The sequence below is a fragment of the Corylus avellana genome, chromosome ca2, assembly GCF_901000735.1.
Source record: "Corylus avellana chromosome ca2, CavTom2PMs-1.0".
In the NCBI taxonomy this organism is placed as follows: Eukaryota; Viridiplantae; Streptophyta; class Magnoliopsida; order Fagales; family Betulaceae; genus Corylus; species Corylus avellana.
This window is the reverse complement of record NC_081542.1, coordinates 34,796,723-34,813,258: the sequence shown is the minus strand read 5'-3', so window position 1 is coordinate 34,813,258 and position 16,536 is coordinate 34,796,723. Positions and strand designations below refer to the sequence as shown.

General features: G+C 37.8%; 1 protein-coding gene across 1 annotated transcript; it reads right to left on the bottom strand.

Moving 5' to 3' along the window:
- Window positions 1–2,105: 2,105 nt before the first annotated feature.
- Window positions 2,106–3,777, bottom strand: LOC132169647 (protein PHLOEM PROTEIN 2-LIKE A1). The gene is made up of 3 exons (XM_059580647.1): window positions 3,673–3,777; window positions 3,321–3,448; window positions 2,106–2,807 (listed from the first exon to the last, which is right to left on the bottom strand). The coding sequence occupies exons 1-3, from the start codon at window positions 3,775–3,777 to the stop codon at window positions 2,444–2,446; spliced, it is 597 nt and encodes a 198-aa protein (XP_059436630.1). The 3' UTR covers window positions 2,106–2,443.
- Between the last annotated feature and the right edge of the window lie 12,759 nt (window positions 3,778–16,536).

The window sequence follows — 16,536 nt, the reverse complement described above, 5'->3', positions numbered from 1 at the left end:
GACATTGACACTTGACCCCATGAAAGACACTTTACCCCCTTGAAGTATTTTGAGTTGACACTTTACCCCCTCGAAGTAACTAAGTTTTGGGGGGATAAAGTGTCAACTCAGGTGGGTAAAGTGTCAACTCAAAATAATTCAGGGGGGTAAAGTGTATTTTATAGGGGTTAAGTGTTAATGTCAGATACTTTGAGGGGGTAAAGTATCACTTTTTAAATATTTGGGTTAAAAGTGCAAATGGGTAGATAGTTCAGGGGAATAAAGTGTATTTTTCCCATATATATACACATGTTTCAAAACTTTAAGTCTGCTATGTCATCTAAAAATACTAATTACGATAAACGGCCTCCAAAATCTTGCTATGAGTCCCTAAGTGTTAACCTTATCACTATCATTACACCAAATGACTGCATTTGTCTTGAGATCCTCACTAAAACCTATGCATAAGTGATTATGTTTGATAACGTTTTACAATATGATTTAAGTGGAATTTCATGCTAGACGCATCAGTATGCATATGTAACTAAATGGAATAGAGTATATGTATACCGCTATAGCTAGATTGCATATGATGCTTTATGATGCCTTACATGAGATTTTTGTACTGGATGTATCAATATGCATATGTGACCGAATGGAACAGAGTATATATATACCGTTATAGCTAGACTGCACACAATGACTTTCATTATATATTTTATTGCTTATATATGCTTATAAGCCGTGTTCACCCAAAATAATGAATGCATGCCTATGGGTATAGCTAAGTTATATAATATATATGTACGAATGAATTAGATGGGTTTATATGTGTATGTTTCGAGCAGGAGATCGGGCTTACATCAACATTCATAGCTAACTAGTATATTTCCACATGACTATCAAAACTACGGTGTTTACCTTATTGGCTATGCCATATTTTGATATGCTAAAACCAATTTAGTTGTTATTGTAAACTTACGTAGGAGTGAGAGGTTGGCTCATTGTGAAAAGTCAATAATTTCTATACTTACTGAGACCGTAGACTCATAAATTTGCTGCACGGTTGTGGCAAACTCTACAAGTACAATCGTGTAGATGATGTTGTTAATGCATGTTCAGAGACACTATATGAGGATCCGGTGACCATGTATCGAGGCTACTATGATGATTGATGCCGTGTTGTGCCAAAAACTCTTATTGGGTTCTAGTGGGTTTGGCTGTTTTAACCTCGTTTTCTTATTTTGGGTGTTTGACATTTACATCTTGAATATGTATGGAATGCTCTTAAAGGATCGTTATATTGAGCATATGCTGTGAATTTCTGTCTGTACTTTTTCTGTTAATTCTATTATGGGTTTTAATGTTGCAACATAAATTAAGCCAAAGATAGTTTACAAGTTTTTGATTCCCAATATCATTCAGCCTGAGCTTCTTACCAGTTTTGATGAATTTGGTTCTCACTGGTGGATTACCTTTCTGGTATGCATTCCATTTTAATCGGTTGTAATCGCCACATTGTCAGTTGTATGACAGTAATATGAAAAGTGGAAGAAAAAACCACATTTAGCATTGTTTTAGTCATTAAAAAAAAAAGAAAAAAAAAAGATGATGTTAAACTTGCTGTCTAATTAGGTTGTTAGGAATGTCAATCAAAATTCTCATATACCAATTCTCTTATTATCATAAATAATATTTAGATTTTGCCGGTCGATGATTCTCAAAAAAATTTTGTTGTTGCAGAACAATTTGCGACTAAAATTAAATTAATTATTGTTAAAATATTGATTAAATGATTAAATTTATCTATTCTTTTTACCTTAAATTTTTAAAATAAATGATGATTTAACAATTTTATATTATATTATCAAAAGAATGAAGAATTAGAGTTGTGCAAATTTCATGTTTATGAAAGAGTGTTTTCATCTAAAGTTATCTCGACCTTGAAATTACCGTTCTCATCATATAATACCCTATTGTCATTTGCTTGAAATGGTACAACTTTTACCTCTTAATTACTCCAAGGTTTACCTTAATCGTAGTTCATTAACCTATTTCATGTTTAAAACAGTCCAAATTATGACAGAAGAAACTTTACGTAATGATTTTTTCAAAGATTTCCCATATTATAGCAGTAACAAATTTCTAGTCAATAAATGACTAATATTAAATTTTCTCCTGCAATGAGAATCCTCATATCTAATTGATAGTATAAATCGCCTTGAGTCCCAGTAATACCCTAGTAGGGTTGGTCACACTATGGCTCACCTCGGTTTGCTGACCATCTGAGTCCCTGTTGAGGTTCAAGTGGGTTAATGTTACTATGATTTCGCCCGGACAAAGAAGCCATATCTACCTTAAAACAAAACAAAAAAGATTGAATCTGCGTGCTCCGATGATCATAAACTCCATTTATATGGAAAAGTCGACAGTGGTTGAATTATGTTGTCGGTTATTGTAGAACCTAATTCTTGGGGCGAATTGCAACACCTTTGATGACAAGCCCTCCCTTCCATTTGCCACCTTCATATTCATACATTGAAAATTCTATGTATCCGGCCTCTTCTACTACAAACTCACCTACCGGGATCTCTATCCATTCCCCTCTTGGTCTTTTCATCAAATTTTCTTTTCGTTCTTGTTTGTTTCCATCCGGTAGAACAAGTCTCACATTCACCGGAACTTCCCATCCACAAGCTGGATCTTTCAACATTATCACAAATGCTACTTCATATGTAGTTCCTGGTGATAGCTGTCGTGTCTCAAATTTTCCATGCACTTCTAGCCAACAAACATGTAATAGTTCAGCAGCATCAACCATTGTATTACTGCAGGATCATAGCAATTGAACGGTAAAATACATGCATAAAAGAGTGATTTTTATTTTTATTTTTTAATTTTTTTCAACTTTTTATTTTTTATTTTTTATGACGTGAAACCCTTTTGAAGTAGGGTTACTTCGTGTATACCCACTTCTGTCGGGTAGACTTTGGCCGGACTCGTATAAAGTATCCTCAGATCCACACGGATCTGTGAGCGTAGACTTGATGGGGATGCCACCAAGACCAAGTCCCTTACCACTTGATCTAACCCTTTATGTTTGACATAGAATTATAGCAATTGTACGGTAAAAGACATGCACAGATGAGTATTTTTTTTTTAATTTTTTAAATGACAAGAAATCCTTCTTCTAAAGTAGGGTTACTTGTAAACTTCAAACCCGTACAAAGCAATCCTTCCATACGTATCTGTGGGCGTTAGACTTGATGGGGATGCCACCACGATCAAGTCCCTTACCGGTGTTTGATCTGACACTTTAGGTTTGACATGAAATTATTTACCTTGTTTCTTCAATCTTTGACCAGCGCCAATAACCATTGTCTCCAGCCGAATCAGCCCAAGTGATTTTCAGATTTTTTGCATACAAGAAGAAGCAGTTGTTGTTGGATTTCTTATCAACCCAATCCTCCTTTGATAATAATAACAAGGAAGATGATGAACCAAAAAAGAAAAAAGAAGAAATGAAAAAGGAAAATAAATTAAAACAATCCAAAACTACGAAGTTGGTGATGGTTTTGCTTTTATTCATAAAATTTGATGAGATTTTCCTAAAATGAAGTAATCATTTGATGAATTGAAAACCTAAAAATTAATGAAAAATTACTGAAAATATGGAAAAGTTTGCATGCGAACCGGAGAATTGGTGCTCTCTTCTTTCAATGGTGGTGCTGTCTCAGGTGGCTTTGCTTCTACTGGTGTTTCCAGCCGTTGCTGTGTACACCCCCAACCGGCCCCCATCTTTTCTTCTTCTTCTTGTTCTGGCATGCAGCAATGCTTTTATAGCAAGTCAGGGTCAAATATGTCATTTGCGTGGAGCTATATACATATATAGTTTATTATTCTGAGTTTTGGCTACAATATTAGCTTCTTCTTTTGATTGTAAAAGTGCAGGTTATAATGTCATTTTCCACCTCAATCCAATAAAAACATGTCAGGTGTACATATACAATTATGTTGGGAAAGAAAAAGAAAAAAATAGGGTCAAGATGAGTGATTTGGATAGAGATCCACTCCGGCGGCCAACCTTTGCACCCTCTACTCTTAGGGTCCGTTTGGTTTGCGGCCCTAAGACCCATGGAATAGTTATTTATTTATTTGGTAAGGACATATTCCTAAGAATAGTTATTCTCTTAACTACAAAATAACTATTCTCTTATGAAGAGATTAAGTTTTTTCGAAAACTTTTTATTTTTTATAATTTTCTTTCAAACTAAAAAAAAAAAAAAAAAAAAAAAAGCGCAAAAGCAAGCGTTGAAATTGTGGGTGGCCGACCACCATAGATTCAACGTTGCCATTTTTTATTTTTTTATTTTTTTTAAATCTGGATTTTGAAAAAATAAAAAATCATATAGGTTTTTTTAGTTGGTTCAATTTCAATTATAAAGTTTGTGTTGTCACCAAATTAAAGAATAAGAATAACTATTTATTATTCCATCTTTCATTTCTAGTAATAAGTAATCATTTTCATAATAGAATACCCATTCTGCGAATCAAATGAGGCCTTACAGAGAGAAGGCCACCCTTAGTGCAGTCTCTTGATCATCTGCCCTTGCCGTTCATAGGGACGTAGTCCACCCCACCCCTGTGGTGGGGTGTACATCCACCTCAATTCCCATCAATAAGTATTCAGTTTCGTGTTGTAATTATACATGGTCAAGTGGTTCTAAATGGACAATTATGCTGAAATGTGAAACGAACAAAAAATTCAAGAATATTATGCATGATAGAAGCAACTAGTTGAACGTAAACTTCAAGTTGTAAAATTCTTATTCCATACATGGACGAACAATGCATTAGAGAATTATAATAAAGTATTTCATTTACTGCTTACAAGCTTTATTCTTTGAAAGGCATATATCCATATGATATTTTTCCTTTACGATAAAGTAGGGTTCAATGGAGATCATGAGCATCTTAGGTTACTTTGGCGAGACGAAGATAAAGATGCCTTTTAGACCACCAAACTATCACCGGACACCAAGACAGGCCGATCCTTAGTGTAATTATACGATAGAGTTTTCTTTCAAATTGGTAATCAGATGAATTTTTCTCCAATTTAATTTATAAAATTGTCATGTCTTTTAGAATTAAAAGATATAAAAATTCATAATTTTTTTTTTATTAGTATATGAGAATTGTTAGAGATAATTCCCATTTTTGGGCCTAGACAAACTTGGGCCAATAAATTAGCCCAAGATATAAATAGACGGGTCATCTATAAATGGAACCAAGGCATTAAGCCCAATGAATATTAAGTACACCCGAAAGAAACGCGCCCGGGACATGGTGCTCAACACTCGGGTATGCCCATCCACGCAATGGACATCCGGGACAGGTTTGATAGCTAGAAAGGGATCCGACAGGAATAATAAAGGGCACAATCAGGAAAATATTAATTTATATGCTGCACCGGCCTAAGCAGCACTCGTGTCAGAGGTCTCCCCACTAATTCTTTCCCTTTATTCCCTTGACCCCTAGTTTAATTTATTAATCCTAGGCTTAGTCATATTAATTATTAAAGAAATAGAATGAAAGGAGAATGAGTTGGCAAGGCCACATCCGGGCACAGTGAAGAAGCCTATAAAAAGAAGAAAGAAGAATGAAGAAAGGGATCATAAAATAAGAAGGCAACTAAGAGAGAGAAAGGAAGGGAAAGAAATAAGAGAGAGTTAATGTTGTAATCTTGTCAATATTTTGAATAAGACCGTAGCAATTCTCATAGTGGACGGCTGCTCATATGGGGCCAAACCACTCTAATTCTGGTTTGCTTGTTTACTGCATTTTAAAACCCCATCAACTCAAAGGGCCAACCAGGCCCATTGCAACAAGGGCCCAAATCCACGGGAAAAGGGTGTAGCGAACCACTATACGGAGACTACTTCGGAGCCAATTTTCGCATACGACTGAAAATTGCTTTGGCGCCGTATGTGGAAAATGCTTTAGTTTTTCCATTAAATAATAATAATAATAATAATCTGTAATGGTGGCCAACACACTATCCGAAAGTCAAATTAATCGACGACGAAGAAGACCGGGGATCGTGGTTAATCAACCAAATCCAGGCCAAGTCAATTCGCCTCCGCCACGTCCTTCAGGTGGGAGAAACTCGGATCGCGTAGCAAAACTAGAGACTGAAGTTGAAGCCTTAAGGAGACAAAATGAAGAACTGCGAGGCCGGTCCCCGGGACCATCTCGCTCTGTCACAAACCGAGAACCACGAGTTGAAGCATAAGGCGAGCTGAACAACCACGTCAACGATCATGATCATCAGGAGGATAACGTCAGGCAAGCACTGCCGTTGGGTGGAAGACCGGAGAGCAACCATCATGATCCGGGCAACCCAGTTCCAAACAACCAAGCTCCGGGCAACCAAAATACGGGAGATCTAAACCAGATCACGGTAGAACTCGAACAGAGGTACCCGGAGATGAGCGCAAAGAGGAAGGACAAGCCTCTTTGGCGAATAAATTGCTACAGGGTACCGATTCACCCTTTACCAAACAGGCAACGGAATTCCGTTTACCTGACAAGTTTAAAACCCCTCAATTTGCTAGTTATTCTGGCATTGGCGACCCCATGGAACATTTTGAAAGCTTCCGGACCCATTTAGATCTCCACGGAATTCCCGATGAGGTGGCGTGCAGAGCATTCCTCATGACGTTGCTCGGAAGTGCCCGGATATTTGTAACGCCCCGAAAATTAATTAATTGATAATTAATTCCACAGTTAATCTTACAGCCTTATTCCGCGGGGAACAATACTCACGGATCTCTACACCTCAAAAAGATGATACTAAGTGGTGGAAACATTAAGATTGTTTATAAAATATGTTGTGCAAATATCTACCTAAATTAATGGCAAATAATTGTATGTTTTACCCACAAGTGCACAAGATCAACATAGTAGTATATGATGCAAGTACGTGATCATTCCCACGAGGATTGCTAAATTTTACTTTAAATAAATTCCTTAAGTAAAACAAAATAAAGATTGATTTTGATTTGATAATAATAAAAAGGCAGGGCTTTGATATCCACCACTAATTATATTTAGATAATATAACAATATACCAATATTTTGTTCATGTTATGTATATCTAATGTTTGTCAACCTAAGGGCATGAGTGTATACTCCTTAAGCTATAAATTTTCCTAAGCAATGAGTTAGGTATGAGTTTATACTCTAATTCTTTTTTTTTTTAAAGGATTTAGCATGAGTGTATATTTAAGTTGTTCTTTAAGAAAGCATGATTCTGTGAAAATCGACAAACACATGAGACCTAAGGCATGGGTGTATACTCCCGGTTCTCCATGTTGATTAACCCAAGAACTCGGTGTGAATTTCTTTTGTTACTTTTATTAAATCCAGGACTCAGTCATCTAAATTAATTTAACTAACTAGTCCATACTATATGTATATGTTGATCAGGCAAACACATATGAGAAATTTATGAAAGCAGAAATTAATCAAGTTAAATATCATAATATGATCATCGCAAAGGCGCCAATATTGAATATTAACTAAATATAATTAGGGCTTCAATCTAGCCCTACTAAGTAAATTAGTTACACATAAGTTTGATGTTAAACATCTTCATAAAATAAAAAGAAAGGAAAAGAATAAACCCGAAACTTGAACTTGAAGAGCTTCAATTCTTCTCCTTAGAAATTGTGTGTCTATTCTAGATGTTTAAGGGTCTATTTATAAGCCTTAGGAATACTCTAGAAACCCTAAAAATCATAGGGTTTGAGCCCTAGTTCGCACAAAGTTACAAAACCATAGAAATTATACTTTCCATATCAAGGCTGGCGGCTGACTTGCTCATCACGCACAGGTGCGCTCGATCGCAGCCCGTGTGTGATCAATCCTCTCATGCTGGGCACTCGATCGCAAGTGCCATGCGCTCGTGGTCTTCGCATGTAGTGCGCTTGATTGCAGCTCCCCTGCGATCGACCGCACTACCAGAGCCTCCAATTTTCTTCAAAATCGCTCTTTAAGCCCGAAACTTCTGAGATTGCCTCCTTTCCTTCCAAGGACCTACAAAAACAAAGAAAACACATAAAAGAACTAAAATGACATAAATTAACCAAAACTAAAGTATTAACAAATGTAAATTAAGGGCTAAAATATGAATATTTTGGCACTTAACACACCCCCAAGCTTACATATTGCTAGTTCCTTAGCAATACAAAACTAAAAACTAAATGGAAAAACTAAAAACAAAAAGATAAATTCATCTTTCGTGAGATGTACGATTGCATTCAGTATATGCAACAAGCCTTTTAAACTCCTAGGAATTCCCTAGAGGACGAGTGAAGTCTCGTGAGGGTTTTTCAGGAATGTTACCCACAAACATCATGCATAGTTCATATTATCCCAAAAATTAAAGTATCACTTTAAGATCATGATTTTTATTCATTAGCAAGCTTAAAAAGATGAACTCCATCTTCACAATGAATTGGAATCTCAAAGTTCAATTACTTACAAAGGACATGCTAAAACATCACAAGTTTGAAAACAGTGTAAAATGAACTAACACAAAATTATGAGGCTTCCAAGTATTTCCAATGTACAATGTCTCCATATCTCAAAGTTCACTGAAATCCCTATTAGAATGAACAACAATGGCATAATTTTCTTTTTCTTATCTTTTTTTTCTCGTCCAGTTGTGTAATGTTTGGTTCCCTTAAGCTTTTTAATTGATCCATGTAACGAGTGTTAAGTCAATGACTTCCAAACCAGATGGTTTTAGGGCATTAGGTGTAGAGACACCCAAATGACTTACTAATTCGAGTCAAAAAGGCTACGAAACCAGACTAACGAGGACATTAACCTAATCAAAATTTTTCACCTTTTGACGTGAACACTCAATGCTTTGAGGCAAGAGGTCCAGTTACTCAGTGAAAAGCTTATCAATGATCATATTATTTTATTTTATTTTTTTTATCACACACGCGCGCACACACACACACGCACACGCACACACACACACACACACACACACACACACATATATATATATATATATGCCCAAAAGTATCATCTAATAAATCATCCAGTTGCACCCTATACATAAAAACACACACATCAGACTTTCATGTCATACCCCACAAATTATGTGTTGATGTGCTTGTGTGATTAGATCAAATATGAAATTTCTCAACTGTCCTAAGCAAGTAACCAACTTAACAAATTCTATCATCAGATCATGTGTTCAAAATTTTAAGCTCACTAATGAAATCAAACCACAATTCTCTTAGATTAACCAAAATTTTAAGGCTTTTTTTTTTTTTTTTTTTTTTTAACAACAAACAAACGAAACATATAACATGAAACTGTGACAAAGTGTGTGTAGAGTGTTCCTATACCCCCAAACTTAAATGACACATTGTCTCCAATGTGTCTAAAACATAGAAAGAATTTACCCGGGATATGGACAGCATGGTCTGAAAAAGCATTGCTCATAGCACACCCCCAAACTTGAATCGAAGCACACTTGTCCCTTCAAAATAAAAGAACACGAAAACAAGTAAAATGAAACAAAACTAAAGATAAATATAAAGATGAAGTGAAAAACAACGAAAACAAAATAACAAGATAAACTATGGGGTGCCTCCCATGAGTGCTAAGTTTAACGTCTTCAGCCAGACGGTGGGTCCCCTCTCAATGCTGTCCCAAAGAAGATGCTCTAGATGGTGGTGGCAAACGGCTAAGAATGGACCGCATCAGTTCTTCTAGGGCAGCTAGTCTTTGGTCCATCAAGACTTTATCCTCCAGAACCTTTTGTCTTTGATTAGCTAACTCTCGCCGAAGCCTTGCCACTTCTTCACTGATGGAGTGATACTATGCTGCACGTAGAGTGACAAGGGCCTCCTTCTCTGCTGCTTCCGGCTCAACTTCAGGTTCATCTTCGGCCATCGGCTCTGCCTCAAACTCTTCCGCTTCAGCTATTGGTGCTTGAGGTACTTTGGGAATGTGGGAGCAGCTTTGGTTCCATTGGCGAATGCCAAACTTTAGGGTAGTGGTGACTAGCTCATCTATTGCAGTGCCCTTGATGCCCTTTTTCCGGAGGACGTAAGTGATTAAGTATGGAAAAGGCAGCCCCCATGAGTGGGTATACTCAGCTCCCCCGACATTCACTCCATTCCAAAACTTGTGAATTTGGTTCCATACGATGTGAGGAATGGAACACCAGGCACCTTTATGAAAGGCGTAGAGTGTTTGTAAGAATTGGTCCCGCCTTTGAGTCTTGTGCCCCAGGGGAAAAGCATTGCGGTGCAAAATAGAGTCCACAAACCAGAGCTATGGAGGAAGCTTGGACCGGCTGCTGGCATTATGGTGAGTGTCGGCATATCACCCTAGACACATGTCTTCAATGATTTCCACTACATAGAATTTGGGAGGCTGCTCTTCAAGCTGCGCTTCTTCTAGAGGGTGTTCATCATTGGATTGGAGAGCAGCGGCAGTGTCAGCCTTAATTACTTAAATAGCTCGACCATGAACTGTGGAAGATAGAGCAGCCAGCCTGTTGCAATCATGAGACAGGTGTGCATAGAACTCGGTCACCAATTTTTTGTATGGAGTGGAGGTGACTGGCTTGAATAGCTTCTTTAGCCCCCGGCGCTTGAACTCTGCGACCGCCCATTGAGTAGCTTCAAGGTGTTCAAAATCATCTCGGATGGCAAAAGTCGTTTCAAACAACAGCTCCCGCTCCTCAAAAGTGGGTGGGGAGGAAATGGCTTGGGAATCAGAGCCCCGAGAGGATGAAGCTCGAGTTTTCAGCATGATGAACTTGGTTCAGGAATTCTGTCGAACACTTGGTGTGCAATGGTACGACCAAGGGTTCAAAACCACAGTAGAACTTGCCCAAACCCCCTGCAAAAGAATGAAAATCCAACCACAAAGGCAAATATGGGTGGTGAAACACCCATAATTTGCAAAAAAAAAAAAAAAATTGAAAAAAAATGTAGAGTGGGTATAAGGGGAAGTTGGAGTGCTGATGGGTGATGGGTGGAATGGGTGTGAGTGTTGTGTGGTGCAGGTAGTGGCCGTAGGGGAGAATGGAGTCGTGGAGGTGTGGTAGTGGGGGGTGAAAACTGGTGGAGGTGAGGTGAGAGTGGTGGTGCGCCGGTTAAGTGAGGGTGAAGGTGCTGGGGGTGTGTATGGCGCAAGGGAGAAGTGAGGGGTGTGTACAGTGCAGGGGAGAAATGGGGGTGTGTACGGCGCACCTTGCTCGAACGCACGCAAGGTGCACTCGATCGCAGTACCAGAGAGTAACACAGCCAAAAGTTGGGCCCTGGGCTCGTTTGCACACAGGTTACAGTCGATCACAGTAACAGCATGTAAAGCAATTTTTTTTTTTTTTTTTTTTGGAATAAAAATACAAAATGAACAGCAACTTTTTGAAATAAAAAGAAACAAAACAAACACAAAATATAAGTAAAAACACGCAAAGCACTACAGGAAATTAGGAAAAGTTTGGACACAATGGAAAAGAAACTAAGGGATAGAGAATTGTACCACCTTCAATGGCCTCAGTACCACTGTTTTGAGGAGATGCGCTTGAGCCCCTAGACTGCTCAAATGCTTTTACTAGTAGCTGCAGTGCTACTAGTGTGGGGAGATGCACTTGAACTCCACAGACTGTGGTTCAAGTGCTCTTGGTGTTGCTGGGACAGGACTTAATTTTGAAGTATAGGTCAACAATTTATGTCCCTCATAAAACTCTTTTTGACATGCTTCTTATGATGATAAGCCTTGGGTCTTTTCTTGTGGAGCTTGGTATCCCCATTTGCTTCATACCGCAATTCTTCTAGTTAATGCAGCTGTAGCTTCCTCTTAGCACTTGGATATGATGGAAAGGGTTCAAGGGAGTGCTCTGCTTCAATGATGTCCTCAATAACATCTGCATAGATTGGCATAATGTTTCGCCTTGTGAACTTGTGAGTGAGGGGAGTCTTCAATGGATATTTATGTCGGTCCTACAAAACTGTCTCACTAACACCTTGGATTATACAAACATCAAAACATTCGAAATCATCTTGAGGTGATTTCAATGCATCAAATATTTTGAACTATATTGTCTCACCATTCACCTCCATATTCACAATACCCTTTTTCACAACTATTATAGTATCGATAGTTCTCAGAAAGGGTCTTCCTAAGATAATAGGTAAAGGTGATGGCATAGGAGATTCTTCCACATCCAATACAATAAAATTAGCAGTTAAAATAAAAATACCTACCTTTACCAAAACATCCTCAAGTATACTTCTTGGTCTTTTGATACTTCTGTCTGCCAATTGCAAGGTGATCGAGGTTGGTTGAAGCTCCCCCAAACCCAGTGTCTCATATATAGTGTAAGGCAGCAAATTAACCCCTGCTCCTAGATCCAGTAGCGCTCTTTCAAAAAGGGATCCGGCTTAGGTGTGGTAGTGAAAAAATACCGCACCATGCGGTAGCCCAAAACGACCCAGTTTGGGGTCGTTTAGGGCAATAAAAAAATAATTTTTTAAAAGAAATAATATAAAATTCATTTAATATTAAAAAAATTCAATAATTTAAAAAATAAAAATATTAAAAAACTAAAAAACTCCACTGCACATCATCTTCATCTTCTCGTTGCTCCTCTTCTTCTTCTCCAGCTCGTTCATTTCTTTTCTTCTTTTCTTCTTCTTCTTCATCTCGCCCAATTTGCAGACCGGCTTTTTTTTTTTTTTTTTTCACTACCATTGACCATTTTTTTTAAGGCAAGCAGAATTTTCCATACTTCATCCATGGAAAATGACAAAAGAGGAGGTGAAGATGGAGAAGTTTTTTGCTCTGATACAAAAGCATATAAAACTACCCCAGGCCAATTACCCAGAAATCAAACAAGAGCACGACCCAATAAAACTCACAATCTTTCCAAAACCGACATTTTCTTTCCATTCCCCAACTTTTCTCAGTAACCAAACGGAATATCCACAAACTCAAGCTAAATCCAGAAAATCAATAGAAAAGAAACCCCCAAATTCAATACCCATATGAAATAGGACCTATAATTTATACCAATTGAAATGGAGTTTTGAGTTTAGAGGCCTTCGGGCTCCAGCAATGGTTCACCGGAGCACGCCTACACTGCCCACGGTGCCACCTCTTCCTCTCTCTCTGCCTCTCGCCGCTCTCGGTTCACTCTCTCTCTCTCCGCCTCCTTCTCTCTCCCTGATATCTGTTTCTAGTTCTCCCTTCTTTTTTCTTTTTTTTAGTTTTTTTAATATTTTTTAATTATTATTATTTTATAATTTTTAAATTTTAAGAATTTTATATTATTTGTATTTTAAACATAGTTTCTTAAAGTGGAAAACGGTACCTTTTTCCACCAACCGCAGGCATGCAGTAGTTTTCACTACCGCATGCAAGCCGGATCCTTCAAAAAGATGGTCTCCTATCCTGCAAGGAATGGTAAAACTACCTGGATCTGTTAGCTTCGGTGATAATTTTCTTAACAAAACCGCACTTACCTCCTCTGTTAAAGCCACTGTCTCATGCTCCTGAAACTTCCTTTTATTAGTGCAACAATCCTTTAAAAATGTAGCATATGAGGGAATCTGTTTAATTGCATCTAATAAAGGAATGTTAATCTCCACTTTCCTCAAGGTTTCAAAAATGTCAATGAGTTGTTTTTCTTTCTTTGGCTTTACTAACTTTTGAAGGAAGGGTGGTGCATGCACCTTCTCCATTTTACTTACCTTGGATGTTGAGGCTTCATTTGGGGATGCTTGAGGTGTCTCTTCAGTTCCTATGACTTTGCCATTTCTGAGAATTGTGACTGCTTTCAATTGCTGGTGACCCCCTGGATTGGAGATTGTTTGGGATGGAAATTCACCCTGCTTTCTTTCACTTAGCTCCTTTGCCATTTGCCCCATTTGTACTTCTAGTCTTTGGATAGCTTGCTCGGTCATTTGAATGGACTGGTCATGCTTGGCATTGGTTTGTTGTTGTGCAATCACAAATTGGTGTACAATATTCTCCAGGTCATTCTTCTTCGGTTCCTGAACTAGTTGGACTGCTTGTTGGGGACCCCTCTGCTGCCCTTGAGGGTTTAGAGCATTCTGATTGTTACTCCATACGAAATTGGGGTGGTTACGCCACCCTGGATTGTAGGTGTTGGAGTATGGATTGTTCTTGAGGGGGTAATTGTTTTGTCCCACATAATTCGCCTCTTCTTGATCTGCAAATGGAGACAAAAGACAAGTCTTAGTGGTGTGATCAAATTGACAACATATGGCACATACCTGGATTAGCGTGTCTTGTTGAATAGGTGAGATGTTCTGAGCAGTCATGGCTTTGACAATCATATCCAGCTTTCTTTCCACAGTAGCCATCTGATTTGGAGATCCACCATTGAGGTTCACTTCATACATGCCTTTACTTTTTACTCCTCGCCTCCCTCTAGAGCAGAACTGCTGGGAGTGCTCACTCAGTGTTTCGAAGAGCTCCATGGCTTCCTCACTGCTCTTTTCCATAAGTGCTCATCCACAAGCTGAATCAACCATCCATTTGTTAGTATCATCTAACCCTTCATAAAAAATTTGTACCTAGTCATCTTGAGGGATGTTGTGATGTGGGCACTTTAGAAGCAATGCATTGAAGTAGTCCCATGCCTCGAAGAAAAGATCTCCATCTCTCTATTGGAACATTTGGAGTTCCCTTTTAAGCTATCTTGTCTTTTGAGTTGGAAAAAACTTCTTCAGGAACTTGGTGGCTAATTCCTCCCAAGTATGGATGGAATCTACAGGCAAAGAATTATACCACAGTTTAGCATTATCTTTCAAAGAGAAAGGAAAAAGGACTAACCTGAGTCTCTCTGGAGTTAGGCCTTGTATGTGCTACAGCTTGCATAGATCAAAGAACTCCTTAAAATGCAAGTTAGGATCCTCAGTAGCTATGCCCCTGAAGTGAGTCAATGCATTGAGTATTTGAGGAGAAATATAATAATTGCCTTCCACCTCCGGTTGATATGCTATGCATGATGGCTGGTTAAGGTTTGTTGGGATGAAAGCCTGTTTCATCGGTCTGCACACCAGTGGTGGATTCGCCTCTAGTGGTCTGGGCATTATTGGTGAGTTCTCTTGCAAATCTTCCATTGTTTCCTCAACTTCTTCCTCTTCTTCTTTGTCTTTAGGCCTTTGTCGAATTATCCGCTCAATTTCGGGATCGAGTGGAATGATGGTTGAATCTTGAGATCGACGACCTTGCATAAATTGAATTGCCTCTGCAGTCAAAATAGCTTCAGTGCTGCTTGTTCGGATGCTCCCTGGAACTGCGCTCGATCGCAGGTTAGTGCGCTCGATCACACTCGGCCGCCGCTCGATTGCAGTAACAGAATGCTAGTGCCGCAAAACTGAAACAAAAAAGAGAATAGAAAAAATGAAGAAAAACGGAAAATATTTTTGATTTTTGATAAAAACAAAATTTAAAATTAAACATTTAAATAACAAAACTAAAGGAAAATAATTTAAAACAAAATTTGCCGCAATCCCCGACAACGGCGCCAAAAACTTGTTGTGCAAATATCTACCTAAATTAATAGGCAAATAATTGTACGTTATACCTGCAAGTGCACAAGGTCAACATTGTAGTATATGATGCAAGTACGGGGATCATTTCCCCGAGGATTGCTAAATTTTGCTTAAAATAAATTTCTTAAGTAAAACAAAACAAAGATTGATTTTGATTTGATAATAATAAAAAGGTAGGGCTTTGATATCTATAACTAATTATATTTAGATAATATAACAATATGCTAATTGATGTACAAATTTAATTGTACTCGCAAGTGCACGAGTCGTGTGCAATATAGCGTGTGTGCAAGTGCGAGGTCGATCCACAGGGATTTGTGTTGTGTAAACCAATTTCTATTTAAACCAACTCTATTTTAACCTAGTTCCGAATTTTGTGATTTTTGTAGTGCAAAATAAAACATAAACTAAAGAAAATAATGAAATAAAATGGTAAAGAACACTAAGGTTTTAGAATTCACTTCGCCAAATCTTAACTCTATATTCTCGTATTTGTTCCTACAATCGAAAACTATATTCGATGTTTTACAAATATCAAGTTTAAATCATTCAATGAATCCACCCATTTTTACAAATCACAACAAATATCCGATTCGAAATTAAATCATCCTATGTATCCGTTTGGTTAACGAATCACAACGGATATCCGATTTCAATCGAATGATTTGATGTATCCGAAGGATGAAACACATCAAATATCAAACTCCAACACATAATAGTTCATCACATTCAATTAAAAGATATAAATCAAGCAATTGAATGAAAATCTACAACATCCTTATTCGAAGTCAAAATTGTATAAACAAAATACGAGAATACATGAGTTTGTCAATGACGAAGCTTCATCTTCAACCTTAGTTGAAAGATTTAGCCTCTCATGATAACAAAAATAATCCCCAATTGAATTGTCATCATCGAAAGAATAAAACTTACA

Excerpts from the sequence above, each read along its gene's own strand:
- LOC132169647 (XM_059580647.1), bottom strand. The coding sequence starts at position 3,777 with ATGGGGGCCGGTTGGGGGTGTACACAGCAACGGCTGGAAACACCAGTA. Across the intron at positions 3,449-3,672 it reads AAGAGAGCACCAATTCTCCG|GAGGATTGGGTTGATAAGAA; the intron begins GTTCGCATGCAA and ends TTATTATCAAAG. Across the intron at positions 2,808-3,320 it reads TCAAAGATTGAAGAAACAAG|TAATACAATGGTTGATGCTG; the intron begins GTAAATAATTTC and ends ATGATCCTGCAG.